The sequence below is a fragment of the Rana temporaria genome, chromosome 10 (assembly GCF_905171775.1).
Source record: "Rana temporaria chromosome 10, aRanTem1.1, whole genome shotgun sequence".
In the NCBI taxonomy this organism is placed as follows: Eukaryota; Metazoa; Chordata; class Amphibia; order Anura; family Ranidae; genus Rana; species Rana temporaria.
This window is the reverse complement of record NC_053498.1, coordinates 64390167-64408697: the sequence shown is the minus strand read 5'-3', so window position 1 is coordinate 64408697 and position 18531 is coordinate 64390167. Positions and strand designations below refer to the sequence as shown.

Genomic DNA, 18531 nt, shown 5'->3' with positions numbered 1-18531 from the left:
CTGCCTTTAGAAATCACTTTAAATAAAGCTTGCTTGCTGAAAGTCTCAAACACTTGCTGTTCACACTGTTCCTTTACAAGCTGAAGCCCATGTAAATGGGGCCTTACAGAAAGACAAATAATTGTTGCTTGAACAGTTGATTTTTCAATCTAGGATTCTTTCATGAAAGAAATACTTATATCAAGCATTCCCATTGTCATGTGTGTGGCTAGAAAAAGGCCTGTTTCACATGGGTTTCAGCTTGTATAGAGCAGTGTGAACAGCAAGCTTTTACAAAAGCAATTGAAGATCTTTCAGTAAAGAGGCAGTCCCCGTGTTACAAACAGGGTTTGTTCTTAAGTTGAATCTGTAAGTCGGAACTGGTACATTTTTTAAGTGTAGCTCAAGCCCAAAAAATGATTTTTAAGCTTTTTGGATAGCATATGGAAGGGTTAACACCTCTGTAATATTTGTTTTGCTGTCTGTACCCCTGTTCAGAAGATTTCACCTCACTTTCTGTCCCTGTGACAATTGGATTTTGAAAATGTTGGATTGTTGGGGAAACAAGGATTGGTGATAAAGCTTCAGTAGAGACACCCTTTTCCCATGGGAAGTCTTACAGGGGTCAATTTCCCTTCCTATAGGTAGATTTCCTCTCACTTCCTGTTGTCTCCCTCCGAAAGTCCTTTGTAAGTCAGATGTTTGTAACCTGGGGACCACCTGTACTTTGTAGAAGCTTTTAAAGTATCATTCATCTTCAGTTTGTAAATGTTGAACACAGATCTTCATAAAAGTGCCGATTGCCACTCTAAACAAGCTAGCAGGTTTCAGCACTTGTTGAAAGCCTGCTGTAACTTGTATAAAGCAACAATCAAGACTCCCATTAGGATCTGTGTACAACATTTCCAAACAGGAGCTGACAAGCGCTTCTAAGGCTTAAAGAAAACAGCTTGAAGCTTGTTCAAAGTTTCATAAAAGCTTGCTGGTCACACTGCTCGTATACAAACTGAAGCCCGTGCGGAAAAAACCTTATGCCTTGTACACACGATTGGTTTTCCCAGCGGGAAAAAATCCACCGGGAAAACCGAGAACCTGCTCAGTAGCTTCCCGACAGGAAAACTGCCATGAGAGCTTTGGTCGGGAAACCCGGCCGTGTGTATGCTCTACATTAGGCTTTCCCCATAGGGAAACTGCCGGCTTAAAAACCGATGGAAATCCCGGCAGGAAAAAAGAGAACATGTTCTTTTTTTCCCGCCGGTTCTCCTGTTGGGAAAACGGCGATGGAGCATACACACGGCTGGGATTCCTGGCCAAAATCTCTCATGGTAGTTTTCCTGCCAGGAAAACCGGTTGTGTGTACGTGGCATTAGTCTATGCGTTTTTTAGTTAAAGCTGAAATCCAGACAGAGAAAAAAAAAAAAAGGAAGAGCAGCAGACTGATGAGCTTATTTCTGACACACTGCTCTATCCTCCATTCCGCATACTTTTTTGCACTTCAGCACAGCCGATTGGCTTTGTGTGCCCCCCAATCCCCTACTGAGTGCTGCTTTACAGGGACTGCACAAGGCCGATTGACCACGTTGAATTGAGGTGTATGCAATCCTTATAATAAATACACACATAAGAAAACATCAGTGAATACAGGGCCACAATAATCAATCTTTTTATATCTGCCTGGAGTTCAGTATTGAGGTAGAAAACCTGTGGAGAGCACGTAGTAACATCTAGGCCCCCATTTGCCTGCTACTACTGTCTCCTTTGTGGAGAGATGAGAGCACTGCTGAAAATCTGGCTGTATGCACTTTGTCACAACATGCTCCAGTACGGGATATGCTTTCTATTGTTATATACACAGCAGGGAAGTTAACACACCAGTGATAATGTCTTATAATCTGAGACTTTACAAGTTCCTAGCACCTCTTGACAAGAGGCCATCTGATGGCCAGTTAGGTTAGTTATTTGAGTTCCCAGTACAGATCAATGGGTACAGAGGGAGGCAGCTATAGTGGATGTGTTCTCCAAGGCTGACCATAGAAGGTCAGATCTATTTAAACAAACAATTGGCGATCAAATCTAATTATCCTGGCTCTTCAGCACTGCCAGGACCCCAGCATGTCCCCTTTATCCCGCTTGGCAGATGTTGTGATCCAGCACAGTGAGAAGAGAGCTCATTGACCGGAAGCAATATATATTTAATAACAATGAACACAGGTTAATTAAATTGTTCTTAAAATATTTCATCACCTTTAATCTGCCCTTAGACTTGAGGTGCTCGTCTGTGCAGGCACGATATGACCTCCCTCTTGGCAAGCTGTCTGCAGAGCCATGCACAGGGCTCCACAAACAGGTCCAGCCTTACACGTTTATGTAGCTTATGCTCAGCCACATTGCAACTGCAAACTTACCAAGACATGGCCATCCACCTTAACTGACAGGCCGGGCAAGGAGACCAATAATCAGAGGAGCAGCCAAGAGGCCCATGATAACTCTGAAGGAGCTTCAGAGATCCACAACTCAGGTGGGATAATCTGTCCACAGGACAACTATTAGTCGTACACTTCACAAATCTGGCCTTTATGGAAGAGTGGCAAGAAGAAAGACATTGTAAGGAGTCCCGTTTGCAGTTTGCGAGCAGCCATGTGGGGGACACAGCAAACATGTAGAAGAAGGTATTCTGGTGAGATGAGAACAAAACTGAACTTTTTGGCCTAAAAGTAAAACGCTATGTGTGGCAGAAAACCAACACTGCACATCACCCTGAACACACCATCCCCACCGTGAAACATGGTGGTGGCAGCATCAAGTTGTGGGGATGCTTTTCTTCAGCAGGGACAGTGAAGCTGGTCAGAGTTGGTGGGAAGATGGATGGAGCAAAATACAGGGCAATCTTAGAAGAAAACCTGTTAGTCTGCAAGACTTGAGACTGGGGGGGGGAGGTTCACCTTCCAGCAGGACAACAACCCTAAACATACAGCCAGAGCTACAATGGAATGGTTTAGATCAAAGCATATTCAAGTGTTAGAATGGCTCAGTCAAAGTCCAGACCAAAATCCAATCTGTGGCAAGACTTGAAAATCGCTGTTCACAGATGCCATCCAATCTGATAGAGCTTGAGCTATTTTGCAAAGAATAATGAGCAAAATTGTCACTCTCTAGATGTGCAAAGCTGGTAGAGACATTCCCAAAGACTTGCAGCTGTAAATGCAGTGAAAGGTGGTTCTACAAAGTATTGGCGCTGAATACAAATGCACGCCATACTTTCACATATTTGTAAAAAATTTGGAAAACCATTTATCATTTTCCATCCACTTCACAATTATGTACCACTTTGTGTTGGCCCATCCCATAAAATCCCAATAAAATAAATTTACGTCTTTGGTTGCAACATGAAAAAATGTGGAAAATTTCAAGGGGTTGGAATACCTTTTCAAGGCACAGTGTTCAGTTAGCGGAACTGTGTCCGTTAGTGGCCCTGTGTCCGTAAGCGGCCCTGTGTCCATTAGCGGCCCTGTGTCCATTAGCGGTCCTGTGTCCATTAGCGGCCCTGTGTCCATTAGCGGCCCTGTGTCCATTAGCGGCCCTGTGTCCATTAGCGGCCCTGTGTCCGTAAGCGGCCCTGTGTCCGTAAGCGGCCCTGTGTCCGTAAGCGGCCCTGTGTCCGTAAGCGGCCCTGTGTCCGTAAGCGGCCCTGTGTCCGTAAGCGGCCCTGTGTCCGTAAGCGGCCCTGTGTCCGTAAGCGGCCCTGTGTCATTTAGCAGCCCTGTGTCCGTTAGCAGGCCCTGTATACTAATTGTTTATTGGCCCTGTTGTACATACAGAATGTAACTATTTTAGGGCCAGTTTTCATTTCATAATAAAACAAAATCAGGAGATATCTATTACCATTTCCCACCAACTAAAGCCTGATCTGTCCTGAAAAAAAAAGGTATAATCCACCTGGATACACAAAGTAGCTGTGGTGATATATACACTTTTACTAACACATGTCGAAATTGTAAAATTGGGCTTGGGTGTTGAGGTCAGTTTTGACCTTGGTCATGAAGGGGTTAAACAGGAATGCTTCAGTAATGTACTGTAGATATGCATAATGAATGCTAAAACTGCTGAAAATATATTTTCTGATGTGCAAATCATACGTTGGATGTCTGACCTTTCTCTGAGGTCTATGTGTCTTGAGACTTGGCACCATAGAGATGCAGACTCATTACCATTTACCAGTAAACCATTATGCGTGCAGCTTTAAAAATCAACAGACAAGCCAAAACTAAGACTAAAACAGTTAATCCAATCACACCTGCACAAATCACAACCAAAGCGCTTATTCACAAGAAACATGACCAATCACACGCAGGGATGCTACCTCATTTTGCTTGACAGTGCATGTAATGAGAGCCTTTCAGTGAAGAATACTAGCATTCTATAAATGAATGCCACCACAAAATCAAACTGACATTGCCTGTTACATGTCGCTGAATTCTTTGTTCACCTAATATAAATGGACTTAAATTCTGGTTTCTGCCCTTCACTGAGAACTGTCATTGGAATAATTATGAGACCAGCTATTGGGCTGCTGTATAAGCGTCAGAAATTGAAAAACATTTCCCATAATGGCCAGCTTCTTCTTTTCATTTTATTATGACAAAAGCAGTCCATTCCAGGTACAAATAGAACTGTGATTTATGTGTACATGTTGCAGTTTTCCACATCTTAAACAATACAAATAGGTATGAGTCATAGGAGGTTGCGAAGAATAGTGGCGAGCAATGCCCCTGACCCAAACAGTATCTTATTACATTGTGCCCAATCAGTATCCAGCTTACTTACAGTGATCAGCCATAACAATATAACCACAGACAGGCAAAGTCAATAACATGAATTGTCCTATTACAATGGCACCTGAAAGTGGGTGGGATATATTAGGAAGAAAGTAAACAAGTTGTCCCTGAAGCTGATGGGTTGAAAGCATAAAAAATTGTCAAATGTAAGGATTTGATCGACTATTATAAGGGACAAATAGTAATGGCTGGACGACTGGGTCAGAGCAAACCCAAAACTGCAGCTCCTGTGGGATGTTCCCAGCCTGCAGTGGTCAGGACCTACCAAAGTGGTGCAAGTAGGGAAACCAGCAACAAGGTTATGGGTGGCCAAGGCTCATTGATGCATGTGGGGAGAGAAGGCTGGCCCGTGTAGTCCAATCCAATAGCAGAGCCATTGTAGCTCAAATTTCTGAAAAGGGTAAACATTACAAAACACACAGTGCATCGCAGTTTGTTAAAGGGGTGTTCTGGGAAAAAAAATTAAAAGCCAGCAACTACACATACTGCAGCTGCTGGCTTTTAATAAATGGAGACTTATCTGTCCTGCAGTTCCTCAACGTCGGCACCGCAGCTGATGTTTCCCATCAGCTGTCGGGTGGTGCCGTCGCCATTGCAGGTAAGGGAACCCGGCAGTGTAGCCTTTCGGCTTCACGAGGCCCACTCCTCTCTCCTATTAGCCTGGCAGCCAGGGGAGGAAGAGGAGGGAGTCCCGCGGTGACGTCACGGCCGTGGCCGGACTCCCGGAAGTGGGAAAGGATACCTGTCTTTAACAGTGACAGGACAGAGATCTACTGCTCCCTGTCATCGGGGGTAGTGATCAATGTTGGGTCACTTGTAGCCCACCCCCCCCACAGTTAGAATCAATCCCTAGGACACACTTAACCCCTTCAGCCCCCCGTAGTGTTTAACCCCGTCCTAGGCAGTGTCATTTACACAGTAATCAGTGCATTTTTATAGCACTGATTGCTGTATAAATGGCAATGGTCCCAAAATAGCAGTAACGATAGAAATCGCAGATCGCCTCCATTACCAATAAAAAAATGCCATAAACCTATCCCCTATTTTGTAGATGCTATAACTTTTGCGCAAACCAATCAATATATGCTCATTGCAATTTTTTTTTAACAAACATATGTAGAAGAATAAATTTCGGCATAAACTGAGGAAGATTTTTTTTTTGGATTATAGCGCAAAAAAATAAAAACTGCAGAGATGTTCGAATACCACCAAAAGAAAGCTCTATTTGTGGGGAAAAAAGGACGTCAATTTTGTTTGGGTGCAATGTGGCACGACCGCGCAATTGTCAGTCAAAGTGATGCAGTGCCGTATCGCAAAAAGTGCTCTGGTCAGGAAGGGAGTAAATTCTTCTGGGGCTGAAGTGGTTAACCACTTTAAAGACTAAACCTTTTTTGATACTTGTTGCTTACAAGTTAAACTCTGTATGTTTTGCTAGAAAATTACTTAGAACCCCCAAAAACGATATATATATTTTTTTAGCACAGACCCTATAGAATAAAATGTAGATTGTTGCAATATTAAATGTGATATTTTTCGCAGCGGTCTTTCAAAAGCAATTTTTAAGGAAAAAGAATACTTCAATGAATCAAAAAAATTAAAATATAACAGTAAAATTAGCCCAATTTTTTTGTATGCAGTGAAAAATGTTACGCCGAGATACGTGAGAGAATCGTGATCTTTATTCAAAAACATTGTGATTCTCATTTTATCCAGAATCGTGAAGCTCTACAGCAAAGCAAAAACCAATTTATTCCAGCAGGGAAAAAAAAATATCCTTCTGACCCCCCAATGAGCAATCAGATATTCTCTGGATCAACTTTGCCTATAAATATTAGTATCCAGTTTTCTCGTGTACATTTAGGAAAGAACCCAGACCTTTTTTAAAACAATTTACTGAGCTGCACAGAACAGCTCTTACTGTGAAGAAGGCTTTTCCAAATTTAGCCAGATTCAGGTACGGCGGCGCATCTTTCAAGCAGCGTAGCGTATAGTATTTACGCTACGCTGCCGTAAGTCAGAGAGGCAAGTGCTGTATTCACAAAGCACTTGCCTCCTAAGTTACGGCAGCGTAGCGTAAATGGGGCCAGCATAAGCGCGCCTAATTCAAATGAGGATGAGGGGGCGTGTTTTATGTAAATGGGTGGTGACCCGACGCGATTGACGTTTTTTTTTACGAACGGCGCATGCGCCGTCCGTGTACATATCCCAGTGTGCATTGCTCCAAAGTACGCCGCAAGGACGTATTGGTTTCGACGTGAACGTAAATTACATCCAGCCCCATTCACGGACGGCTTACGCAAACGATGTAAAAATTTCAAATTTCGACGCGGGAACGACGGCCATACTTAACATTGACTAGGCCAGCTATTTGTTCGACTAACTTTACGCCGGAAAAAGCCTTACGTAAACGATGTAAAAAAATGCGCGGGCGCACGTACATTTCTGAATCGGCGTATCTAGTCATTTGCACATTCTACGCCGAACTCAACGGAAGCGCCACCTAGCGTCCAGCCTAAATATTGCACCCTAAGATACGACGGCGTAGGAGACTTACGCCGCTCGTATCTGAGCCTAATTTAAGCGTATCTGGTTTCCAGAATACGCTTAAATTTAGGACGGCGTAGATTCAGAGTTACGTCGGCATATCCACTGATACGCCGACGAAAAGCTACCTGAATCTGGCTATAAATCTTTTTTCTCCAGATATAAAGAGTGCCCCCCCCTGTCTTCTGTGATTAACCCAAAATGAATAACTCAACACCAAGTTGACTATATGGACCAATTGTTTTCTATGTTTCCCTGTGTTGAGCCGGCATTGGTGAACGCAGACAACAGTCAACAGCCATGGTGTGCATGAGCCCTAGAAAGCTCCATCATAGCACATTATTCACAATTTACCTGGGTTTACCAACGACTCTGCAGACCAATTCCAGAGCTTCTCCTTCTCTTGTCAGACCCTGGGGATAATTCACGGACACCATCACCACTGGTTTATCTGCAGCAACATAAAAAGGTAAAATTAATACTTTAAGATATAGTCAGAATAATTATGGATAAATAAAGCTACAGGACATCCGAATGCCAGGCAAACCATAGAATTCATATATTGAAGCCGTTTTACCTCCCAAATAATTTGTTTTTGTTTTTTCTGGCCATCCTGTTCTCTGATAAAAACAGGCCAGTCCAGTCTGTTGAGAGGACTTTTCTTTAGAACACACAAGAAACATATAAAAGCCATCTACATACCCCCAGCTTGTGACAGGACAATAATGAAGAAACAATAGACTGATGTGATCTCTCTGCTCTCTCCTCCTCTCAGCATGTTCCTTACACATACTAGACACCCAAATGGCCCTATGCACTGCATCCCCTTCATCCAATGTGAGAGCTAATGTACAGGGGATTATAGAAAGCTGAAGAACTGGGCTAGGGGAACATTCGTTTCCCAGGCTAGTACCACGAGGATATGTTGGGGTAGTGGCCCCAAGCAGAGATACTTCGCCACTTGGACATCAGTCAGAGGAGGACCCACTATCAGGAACACAGGCATTATATAGATACTAGCTCCCTACATAGACCTGTGACCCCAGCAGAAAAATGCATTCACCACCGACTTCCTTTGTGGCTCTGAGAGGTCACGTGACTGAATGCTGAGAGCCACAAAGGAAGCTGTGTCATAATAAAGCATTTCATAAACACACATTTTTCACCAGGACCACAAATTCTGGTGGATCCCTTTAGCACATTTCTTTATCTCACAAAAATCTGTCTCTTCCAAAGGTTCCCATGCACAACAAACGTGTGCTCCATTTTCAGTCATTATGTCACATGAACCAGGAGACAACTGAAAGAAATAATCCGGCATTTTTTTTTTCTGCCCGAAATAGATTGAGCCTTCAGTGTAGATCAGCTAAATACATCCCATGTGCTTTACAAGCATGTCATCAGCCTTGCCTCTCTGTGTAGAAGCAGTGGTCTCTCTGCACAGGTCTGACAGGCCTTCTGATGAGCCAAAGCTAGAGCTCTCCGGTCAGCAGAAAGAATGAGCTTTGCACAGTGTAGAGTTATAGGTCTGGCTCTTCAGGAAATGTCTGGGACTTGTCTTTGAAGAAGTCCCATATATTTCCTGTGGCAGGCAGGGGACAGGCTTTCCTACTAAAAAATATATATATAACCAATTGTGAGACTCAACACACCTTTTGTTTTAAAGCTCTTGCAATATATTTTGCCAATTTGAACTGGACGGTCAAATGGCCTTAACATACAAAACACAAAATTTCATGACATTGGGCTAGATCCACAAAGAAATTACGCCGGCGTATCTATTGATATGCCGCGTAATTTCAAAATTCCCGCGTCATATCTTTGTTTTGAATCCTCAAAACAAGATAGGACGGCTTCTGGGTTAGATCTGACAGGTGTACGTCTTCGTACGCAAGATGCAATACTTCGGCGTCCGCTGGGTGGCGTTTTCCGAGTTGGGTATGCAAATTATCGATTTACGACGATCCACGAACGTACGCGCGGCCGTCGCATTTTCTAACGTCGTCTGTAGTCGGCTTTTTCCGGCGTATAGTTAAAGCTGGTATTTTGCAGCGTATAGATAGAATTGCCATGTTAAGTATGGCTGTCGTTCCCGCGTCAAAATTAGAATTTTTTTTTTTTGCGCAAGTCGTCCGTGAATAGGGATGGACGTAACTCACGTGTAAGTTAAAAAAATTACGTCGTTGCGACGTCATTTCGCGCAAAGCACAGCGGGAAATTTCTGGACGACGCATGCGCATTTTATTCGGCGCGGGGACGCGCTTCATTTAAATGAAACCCGCCCCAACCCGCCCAATTTGAAATCCGTCACCAGAAATACACTACGCCGCCGTAACTTACGGCGCAAACTCGCTGAGGATTCGAAAATGCGCAAGGTAAGGTACGGCGGCGTAGTGGATCTGGCCCATTGTGCTTAAAACACTGGTAAAGATAATTATCGTTTTCTTTGAAGCATGCAGAAGTACTGCATTCGCTGGCGTATAAGACTACCTTTTTACACTTAAAAAAACGGTCTTATACGCCGGGTCAGCTGCTCGGATGTCTGCTGGATGTGCGGTAATACTGTATGTAGCTTTGGCTACATACAGTATATACCGCTTAGCCAATCCCGGTGAGCGATGTATTCAAATGAATACAGAGCCTGCTCGAGTTGGAGTAACGCCCTCTGCCAATCAGAGCAGGCTACATACAGTAGCCTGCTCGGATTGGCTTTTAGAGTCAGAGAGGCGTGGGCTGATGATGTTACAGCCTCTGCCAACGCAAACAGGCTTTGTGTTCATTAATAGAATACATTGCTCGCCGTGATTGGCTCCAGCAAGAAGAATATGCCTCCCGAAGGAAAAAATATGAAGCGTCGGAAGGGGGGCCGTCTTATACAGTGAGTACAGGCAAAAATAAAAATAAAAAATAGGGGGGTCGTTTTATACCCCCGATCGCCTTATACACCGGCAAATACGGTGAAAGGGTTCCAAAGTCTATTGCTGTGTACTTATGACAACTTTAATTTTTCTAGATATTTCCTATATAATTTCCTATATATCATGCCGCGTACACACGGTCGTTTTTTGTGATGAAATAAAACAACGTTTTTAAAAACGTCATTTAAAAGGATCGTGTGTGGGCTTCACATCGTTTTTTGTCTTCTAAAAAACGACCAAAAAAAAAATTCGAACATGCTTCAATTTTTTATGTAATTTTCCAAAATGTTGTTTTTTGTGTCATAAAAAAATGATGGTGTGTGGGCTAAAATGACGTTTTGCTCAGAAGCAAGTTATGAGACGGGAGCTTGAATGAAACAGAGTTCCCTCGTACATGTTGTACGTAACCGCGCTTTGCTAGAGCATTTTCAGAAAACGATGGTGTGTGGGCAACGTCGTTTTTTATGATGAAGTTAGAAAAACGTTGTTTTATTTCATCACAAAAAACGACCGTGTGTATGCGGCATCAGATGTCGGAATTCTGCAGGAAACCTTTCACCACCATGAATTGGCATTGATAGTCATTACACAAGAGTAGGTTAGGGTCACTTATCATATGTAACGGTTACAGCTGCTAAATAAACAGCCACGTTCTCATCACCAGCAGGCCACTGCTAGTTATAATGATGTATTGAACACTCTTAATAAAACATGCTGAAAAGTGACACGAGGGACCAGTAAGGGAAGTAAGAAATAGAGTTATGAATCACACTGGTGTTCTTATTGGTTTTGACATATGTTCGCATACATAAATAATACTGCTGGGGCACACCACAAATTAGTAGAAGTGTGATGTATGATATATGTAGAGCAGAGGTGCAAAGAGTACAAAGAGATTACATGCTAAGGTAATAGTTATGCCATTAAAATCACTAAAATGGCATTTAAACATAGTAAAGTCAGACATCGGATTCCAGGAATTTAAGGTATACGAGTGCCTTAAACTTGGAATCCAGTCAAACATAACTAAAAGCCTCCCAACGGTTCATACTTAATCCCGATAGCTTCCTGTTCTGCATGCTAAACACCTATATATTCCGAGGTCTTCCTGAATTACAGCCTGTGAACATGCAAACCAGCGTGTTCACTGGTTTAAACTCCACCCTCTATTTCATACAATTCTAGCTAACATAGCACAGAATTGTGTGACACAAAAAAAAAATACCTTCCCAGAAACCCACAAAGAAGTCAGCAGTTGATTCTTTAGGCTGGGTTCACACTGTGGCTCACATCGGGGTTCCAGCACATCCCTGTTCACCGTTTCTGGTCTGATTTTGGTCCCAATGTTTGGCTGAATATGACCTGAAACAGACCAGGAGATGCACAGGACTCCTGTACAATTTGTTTCGCAGCCACTCGGGAGATGTTTAATCACTTAAGACCCGGACCATTATGCAGGTTAAGGACCTTGCCTCTTTTTGCGATTCAGCACTGCGTCGCTTCAACTGACAATTACGTGGTCGTGCGACGTGGCTCCCAAACAAAATTGGCGTCCTTTTAATGCCACAAATAGAGCTTTCTTTTGGTGGTATTTGATCACCTCTGCGGTTTTTATTTTTTGCGCTATAAACAAAAATAGAGCGACAATTTTGAAAAAAAATCAACATTTTTTACTTTTTTTCTATAATAAATATCCCCCCAAAATATATAAAAAAAACTATTTTTTTCCTGTTTAGGCCGATACGTATTCTTCTACCTATTTTTGGTAAAAAAAAAAAAAAATCGTAATAAGCGTTTATCGATTGGTTTACAAAATAGGGGATAGTTTTATTGCATTTTTATTAATATTTTTTTTTTTAATACTAATGGCGGCGATCAGCGATTTTTTTCCGTGACTGCGACATTATAGCGGACACATCGGACAATTTTGACACATTTTTGGGACCATTGTCTATTTCACAGCAAAAAGTGCTATAAAAATGCATTGTTTACTGTGAAAATGACAATTGCAGTTTAGGAGTTAACCACTAGGGGGCACTGTAGGGGTTAAGTGTGCCTTCATATGCCTTTCTAACTGTAGGGGGGCGGGGCTGAACACGTGACGTCAGTGATCATCTTTCCCTATATCAGTGAACAGACGATCACCGACGCTGCCACAATGAAGAACTGCGAAGGTGTGTTTACACACACCTCTCCCCGCTCTTCAGCTCCGGTGACTGATCGAGGGACACCTGCGGCGATCGGATCCGCGGGTCCCGTGGGCGCAGTCATGGAGCTTCGGGCCGGGTCGCGAGCGCGGCGGCGCGCTCGCGACCCCACGGTACGTGATTGTGCCCAGCCGTGCCATTCTGTCGAAGTATATAGTCGGTAGGGGGTCCTAGCCAGTCACAATCTCCTGGCATGCAAATTGGATGCGGGGAAAGTTTAACCTCATCCAAACATTTTAAATTCAACCTCCACCCCCCTTCTCCTTATATGGAACGGCCACCATTATTGACATGTGTATCGTAAGATAAATATTATGTGCTTCCTCTTTAACGCTTCACATATCCCAATGTTTCTTTCCACCCCCTCACGGGAATTTGCTCCACCATTTTAAATGTTAAAGTCATTGGTGGCCAGTTTCTTTGTCCACCTTTTCTTTGCCAGAACACTGAAGACATTCAATGTACTGTATGAGATCTGGTGTAGTTTGTCATTGTTGACATATTGCCATGGCTTTAGCAAACGGGAACGTCAAAACACAACACTCAGCCTGTGGCATCTTTTAAACAATTAAATGCCACCTCAACTAATATGTCTCAGGAGATTGGACACTTGCAAACAAAAGGTGAAAAGGACAATCCCGAATGACCATCACCTACTCCCAGCAAGCCTTAACTTTGTATCAAACAATAGTAGGAGGGGCTAATCCTATTTTCTTATTTGTAAACTGGATATACATTGGGATGTCCAAAAGTAGTCCAACTGAGGGGTGGTCTGCTCCAGAGTAGGGAGGAGCTCTGGCGTGTTTGCATAGTCCATGCGCAGAGCCCGCCAGGAAGTCTACACGGCGCTGCGCTAATCACAGGCAGGGAGACATTGTCCCGATGCTCGGCTGCAGAGATCGAGAAATGTCTCCCTGCCTGTGGTTAGCGCAGTGCCGACTTCCTGGCGGGATATGCACGTGGACTGTGCGAACGCGCCGGAGCTCATCCCTACTCCAGAGTTACCATGGGCCTCTTTGGCTGCTTCTCTGATGAATGCACTCCTTGCCCTGCCTGTCAGTTTAGGTGGACGGCCATGTCTTGGTAGGTTTGCAGGTGTGTCATACTCTTTCCATTTTCGGATGATGGATTGAACAGTGCTCCATGAGATGTATAAATCTTGGGATATTGTTTTATAATCTAACTCTTCTTTAAACTTCTCCACAACTTTATCCCTGACCTGTCTGGTGTGTTCCTTGGCCTTCATGATGCGGTTTGTTCACTAAGGTTCTCTAACAAACCTATGAGGGCTGCACAGAAGAGCTGTATCTATACCAAGAATAAATTGAACACAGGTGGGCTCTATTTACTAATTAGGTGACTTCTGAAGGGAATTGGATTTACTAGATTTTAGTTATGGGTAACAGGGGGGCATTACAAATGCACACCACACTTTTCACATATGTATTTGTAAAAAAAAAAAAATGAAAACCATTGTTTGTCTATCAAATAAAATTCCAATGAAATACATTTACATTTCTGATTGTAACATGACCAAATGTGGGAAATTTCAAGGAGGTACAAATACCTTTTAAAGGCACTGTATATTGTAAATGGTCATACTAACTATAGATTAAGCAATTTCCCATAGGGGTACTCACTGCTGGAGCAGGAAGGTCAAGTACCACGGTTACTCACTGCAAGGCCACATGGAGGACATGAAAGTACGCAGAGATCATGAACCTCATGCAAGTGCTGAGAAGATTGCAGGAATACAACGAGGTACATGCACACACCAGAAAGGCCGACCAGGAGGGGAGTTGCCCAGGATTAATAGGGCACAGTGTCTGTAGCTGCAGAATGAGCCACTCGAGCACCAAATTTGAATCTGGCACTGCTCCTCTTTCTTCCACCAGCTGTGCAACTGTAGCAGCAGGAACCCCCCTGACGAAAATAGCGAGGATGTAAGCTATGTGTCCCATGTATGGGTAAATAGGCAGGATCCAAGGGGTATGCCATTTCTGCCAGTCTTTGCCATATCAGTGGACAAGGTTCCACCAGACAGGTGAACTGCAGCTCTGGACCTGTAAAGCTGGCTGCAACTAACTCACACTTTGTGTAGAAGTATCAGTGTCTTCTGGCTTTGCAGATACTGAAGACAGTTGCTAGATTAAAAAAGGGATCTTGATTTATGAAAAAAAAAAAAAAGACAAAAATACTTATTTTTTCATTCAGATTAGATAAGATGTCCCTTTTCCTAGCACATAACCTAAAAACCAGGGCTTGCTGGGGTGTTATACCAAGCTGTTCTTTCCAGCCTTGTTTGCCAGTCCTGTGCCCTTTTAAAAAAAAAAGTTGCTTAATACATTTTTATTTGGATTTGATAGTGGATAATGAGTTGCACGCACCTGTGCTTTATTATGTTTCGAGGGAGAGTCTGCTTTATTACGTATAGAAGGTAAATTGACTAGATTTTGTGTTTGCCTAGATGTTAAAAAACTAAATTTGGGGGTTAGGCTAAAGGGAAAAAAAGTCACAGAAAGATATGCAGTCAGCCCTGTTGGCTCCACCTGTTGGGCGGAGGTCTGAACTACTGTCAGTTTCTAGATTATAACTGCTACACACTCAGGCTTCTGGTTCCTGGTAAAATCTGGGCATAGGATTGGAGAAGAACTTTGAAGTCTCTGAGCTCCAGCTCCTGGAATTACAAAACCTGGAGAAAGATAAAAACCTATGCTTCGCCACTCAAACCTGACATTATGGGGCAGCAGCAGCAGGTGTGCAAGATGCTGGATTGTACATGGCAGCATGGACAGACACATTCCCTTCTTCCTTCGCACTACAAGTCTGCATGAGGACAACTTAAGGGGGTAGCCATTATATATTTATGCGAGTATGGAGAACTGATGTGGGAAGGCAGGGTAAGAATTTACACTAAGAAAAAGGGGATTTTGAGATATTTTTAAATGAAATTCAGGTAAAAGACAAAACATACAGGGCACAGAAATGTAAAAAGAAAGGTGTGAGACTTCAATTAAAGGGGTTGTAAAGGTAAAAAAAAAAAGAAAATCCCTAAATAGCTTTTCTTTACCTTAGTGCAGTCCTCCTTCACTTACCTCATCCTTCCATTTTGCCTTTAAAATGTCCTTTTTTCTTCTGAGAAATCCTCACTTCCTGTTCTTCTGTCTGTAACTCCACACAGTAATGCGAGGCTTTCTCCCTGGTGTGGAGAAAGCCTCTTGAGGTGGGAGGGGGCGAGCAGGAGGGTCAGGATGCCCACTAACACACAGCTCTTTTGTCCATCTGAAAAGTAGATAGCGTCCTGGCCCTCCTGCTCGCCCCCTCCCCGCTCAAGAGGCTTTCTCCACACCAGGGAGAAAGCCTTGCATTACTGTGTGTAGTTACAGACAGAACAGGAAGTGAGGATTTCTCAGAAGAAATAAGGACATTTAAATGCAAAATGGAAGGATGAGTGAAGGAGGACTGTGCTAAGGTAAAAGAAGCTATTTAGGGAAAAAAATGTTTTACCTTCACAACCCCTTTGAGCTTCAAGTGGTAGATGATGGGTTAAGTGTTAATTTAAGAAAGTCGAATGCTATGGATATGGGGTTAATAGGGTTGACTGTTAGGGCGATAATGAGCGTTAGAAATAGGCGACATATGAGAAAAGCATGGGTGTTTATACAGAAATTCACATGCTTACAGTGCCAAGAACTCTGTGAAAAATAAGGTACTATGAGGAAAGACTAAAGATGCTCCATGAATTTTTTATTGCCCTGGTGAGAATGGCATTGCTACCTTCGACATGTTCCGTTTTCAGCGCATTAAAGCTGGCAAAGCTTACTGGATTGAAGGGGCCCTAAAGGAGGATCTATTCACACCTCATAGCAGCATAGTAGATTGCCAAGTTATGAGCTCTTAATATAGAAAGCGTTGTGGCTGTGCTATGTCTCTGCCTTCCATCTGGCTATACAGGTCTGGATCCTACACACATACAAAGAAGCTATCAAGATGAGAAGCCGGAGTGAGTACAGTACAGGCTGCGAGGAAATACAAGCCGGTGGGACTGATATCACACCAACACAAAATCTATTTCTGCAGAGCAAGTTTCATACTTGAAGCAGCTCCGGCTGAAGGAAACTCATTTGCCTTCATGCTGGGGAGAAGCTACAGATCTGTGCCATGTTCCACACTGATACATCCGTCTGAGTGTCATATATAATGGCGAGATACAGTGTGTGCGCCAGGGCAGTAATGGGCTGTTCTCAGCTTGGGTGCACAATGCAGCTCTGTGCAGTACATGGAGGAGGGGCGGCTCATAGCTCAGGAGAGCAGACCAAGCAGAGAAGCTTCAGACACAGGGGCACAGCCCTCTAAAGCGACACATTACTGCTTTAAGTCTTTTTGCCATCTAAATCTGACCTTGAACAACACGGGAAAACGAACAAGGGGAGAGGACAACAGAGAGCAGGAGAGGTCATACAAACAGGGAAAATTAGATGAGCAGACAAGGAGGTTGTACAAAGGAGAATACACAGAGTGCATTGCTAGGTCCTAAAAGTCTATGCCATCTTACTGTATCTGCCATCTACAGTTCTTTCACGATAAGGTAACAATGCAGCCTACCCCAAACACCGGAAAATGTAGTCATTCCTTAACCTCTTTGAGCCTAATGGGTAAAACAAATCTTAATGCCCAAGCACAAGTTTGCAACTTTGACATGCGTTAGTAAAACGGTACATATCACAACTACATTGTGCGTCCAGGTGCATTATACCATGGGTTTTTTTTTTTCAGGACAAATTGGGTTTTCATTTGGTGAGAATCGTATGGAATATCTCCTGATTTATTTTTCAAAGGAAAACTGTTAAAATATATATATATATATATATATATATATATATATATATATATATATATATATATATATATATATATACATACACACATATACACACATATATATATATATTATATATATTTTAATTTAGGAGGTATATTTATTGTTACTACCATAACCTTCCACCAAAAGACAACCCAGACTAAATTTTCCTGCTCTTGACAATCGGAACGATACCAGGTATGTGCATGCTAGTGGTTTGTACCTATAGTACAGCCCAAAATCATTTTGTTTGTTTTTATTCTACCTAAAACACACTTAGGCTTCATATGAGTACACGGGACGTTTTTACAACCTCTCCTGAACAATTTAACTTGACAGATAGTAACCCACGTTTAAAACGTCTGTTTTGCCGCATTTACATGCCACGTTTAAACATTAATTATAATATATATATATATATATATATATATATATATATATATATATATATATATATATATATATATATATATATATATATATATATATATAAATGGCCAAAAACAAAAACCGTCTATAAACGAACCACTGCTAAACGCAGGTTAGAAGCGTTTAGAAGTGTTTGGCGTCAGAAACGTTGCCGTCTGAATTCATATTTTTGCCTTAAAAAAAGGCCTATAAAACACAACTGCCTAGAAACTACAGTCAACGAACATGTGTACATGTACACGCAAGATAACATTGAATGAGTTCAGGGGCAGTTGAAAAACTGCCTCTGAATGTCCGTTTAGCAGCAGCAGTGTACATGGGGCCTTACACTGATACCAATTGAAAAGAGGAAACAAAATGGCCCAAAAAATTAATACCGACCCTGACCCTTGACCAAAACACTAACCCTAGCAGTGAACTAGATCAAATCTTGATCTAGGTATTTCTTTTTTATTTGATTGAGAGAGACAATGTACCTCTCTCATTCATTCACAGAGAGAGAGAGAGAGAGAGAACATAGGGGCGGACTTCACAGTGACTGATCACTGTGATAGCCAAACAGAGGCTATCACAGCGATCAGGTGATCCGGAATCAGGAGTTCTGGGTCCCGAACATTAGTATGGGGCCCCTGCTAAGACCCCGGTCTCACTCCAAGCACAAAGGGAGATACGCAAATATGCAGCCCTGCAGAAAAAAGCCCAGTCCAGTGGGGCTGCATATTTGCGTACGCTCTGTATGAAGGTGTTAAAGTAGTTGT

The 18531-nt window shown here is 42.7% G+C and overlaps 1 protein-coding gene across 7 annotated transcripts in view; it reads right to left on the bottom strand.

Moving 5' to 3' along the window:
- The window catches only part of CADM1 (cell adhesion molecule 1), a 427454-nt gene that overhangs the window by 124529 nt on the left and 284394 nt on the right, over positions 1–18531 (bottom strand). For all 7 annotated transcript variants that reach the window (XM_040325375.1, XM_040325377.1, XM_040325376.1 and 4 more), the window contains one exon: positions 7713–7809. In XM_040325375.1, the coding sequence (XP_040181309.1) occupies positions 7713–7809 (97 nt within the window). The remainder of the gene's footprint in view (positions 1–7712; positions 7810–18531) is intronic.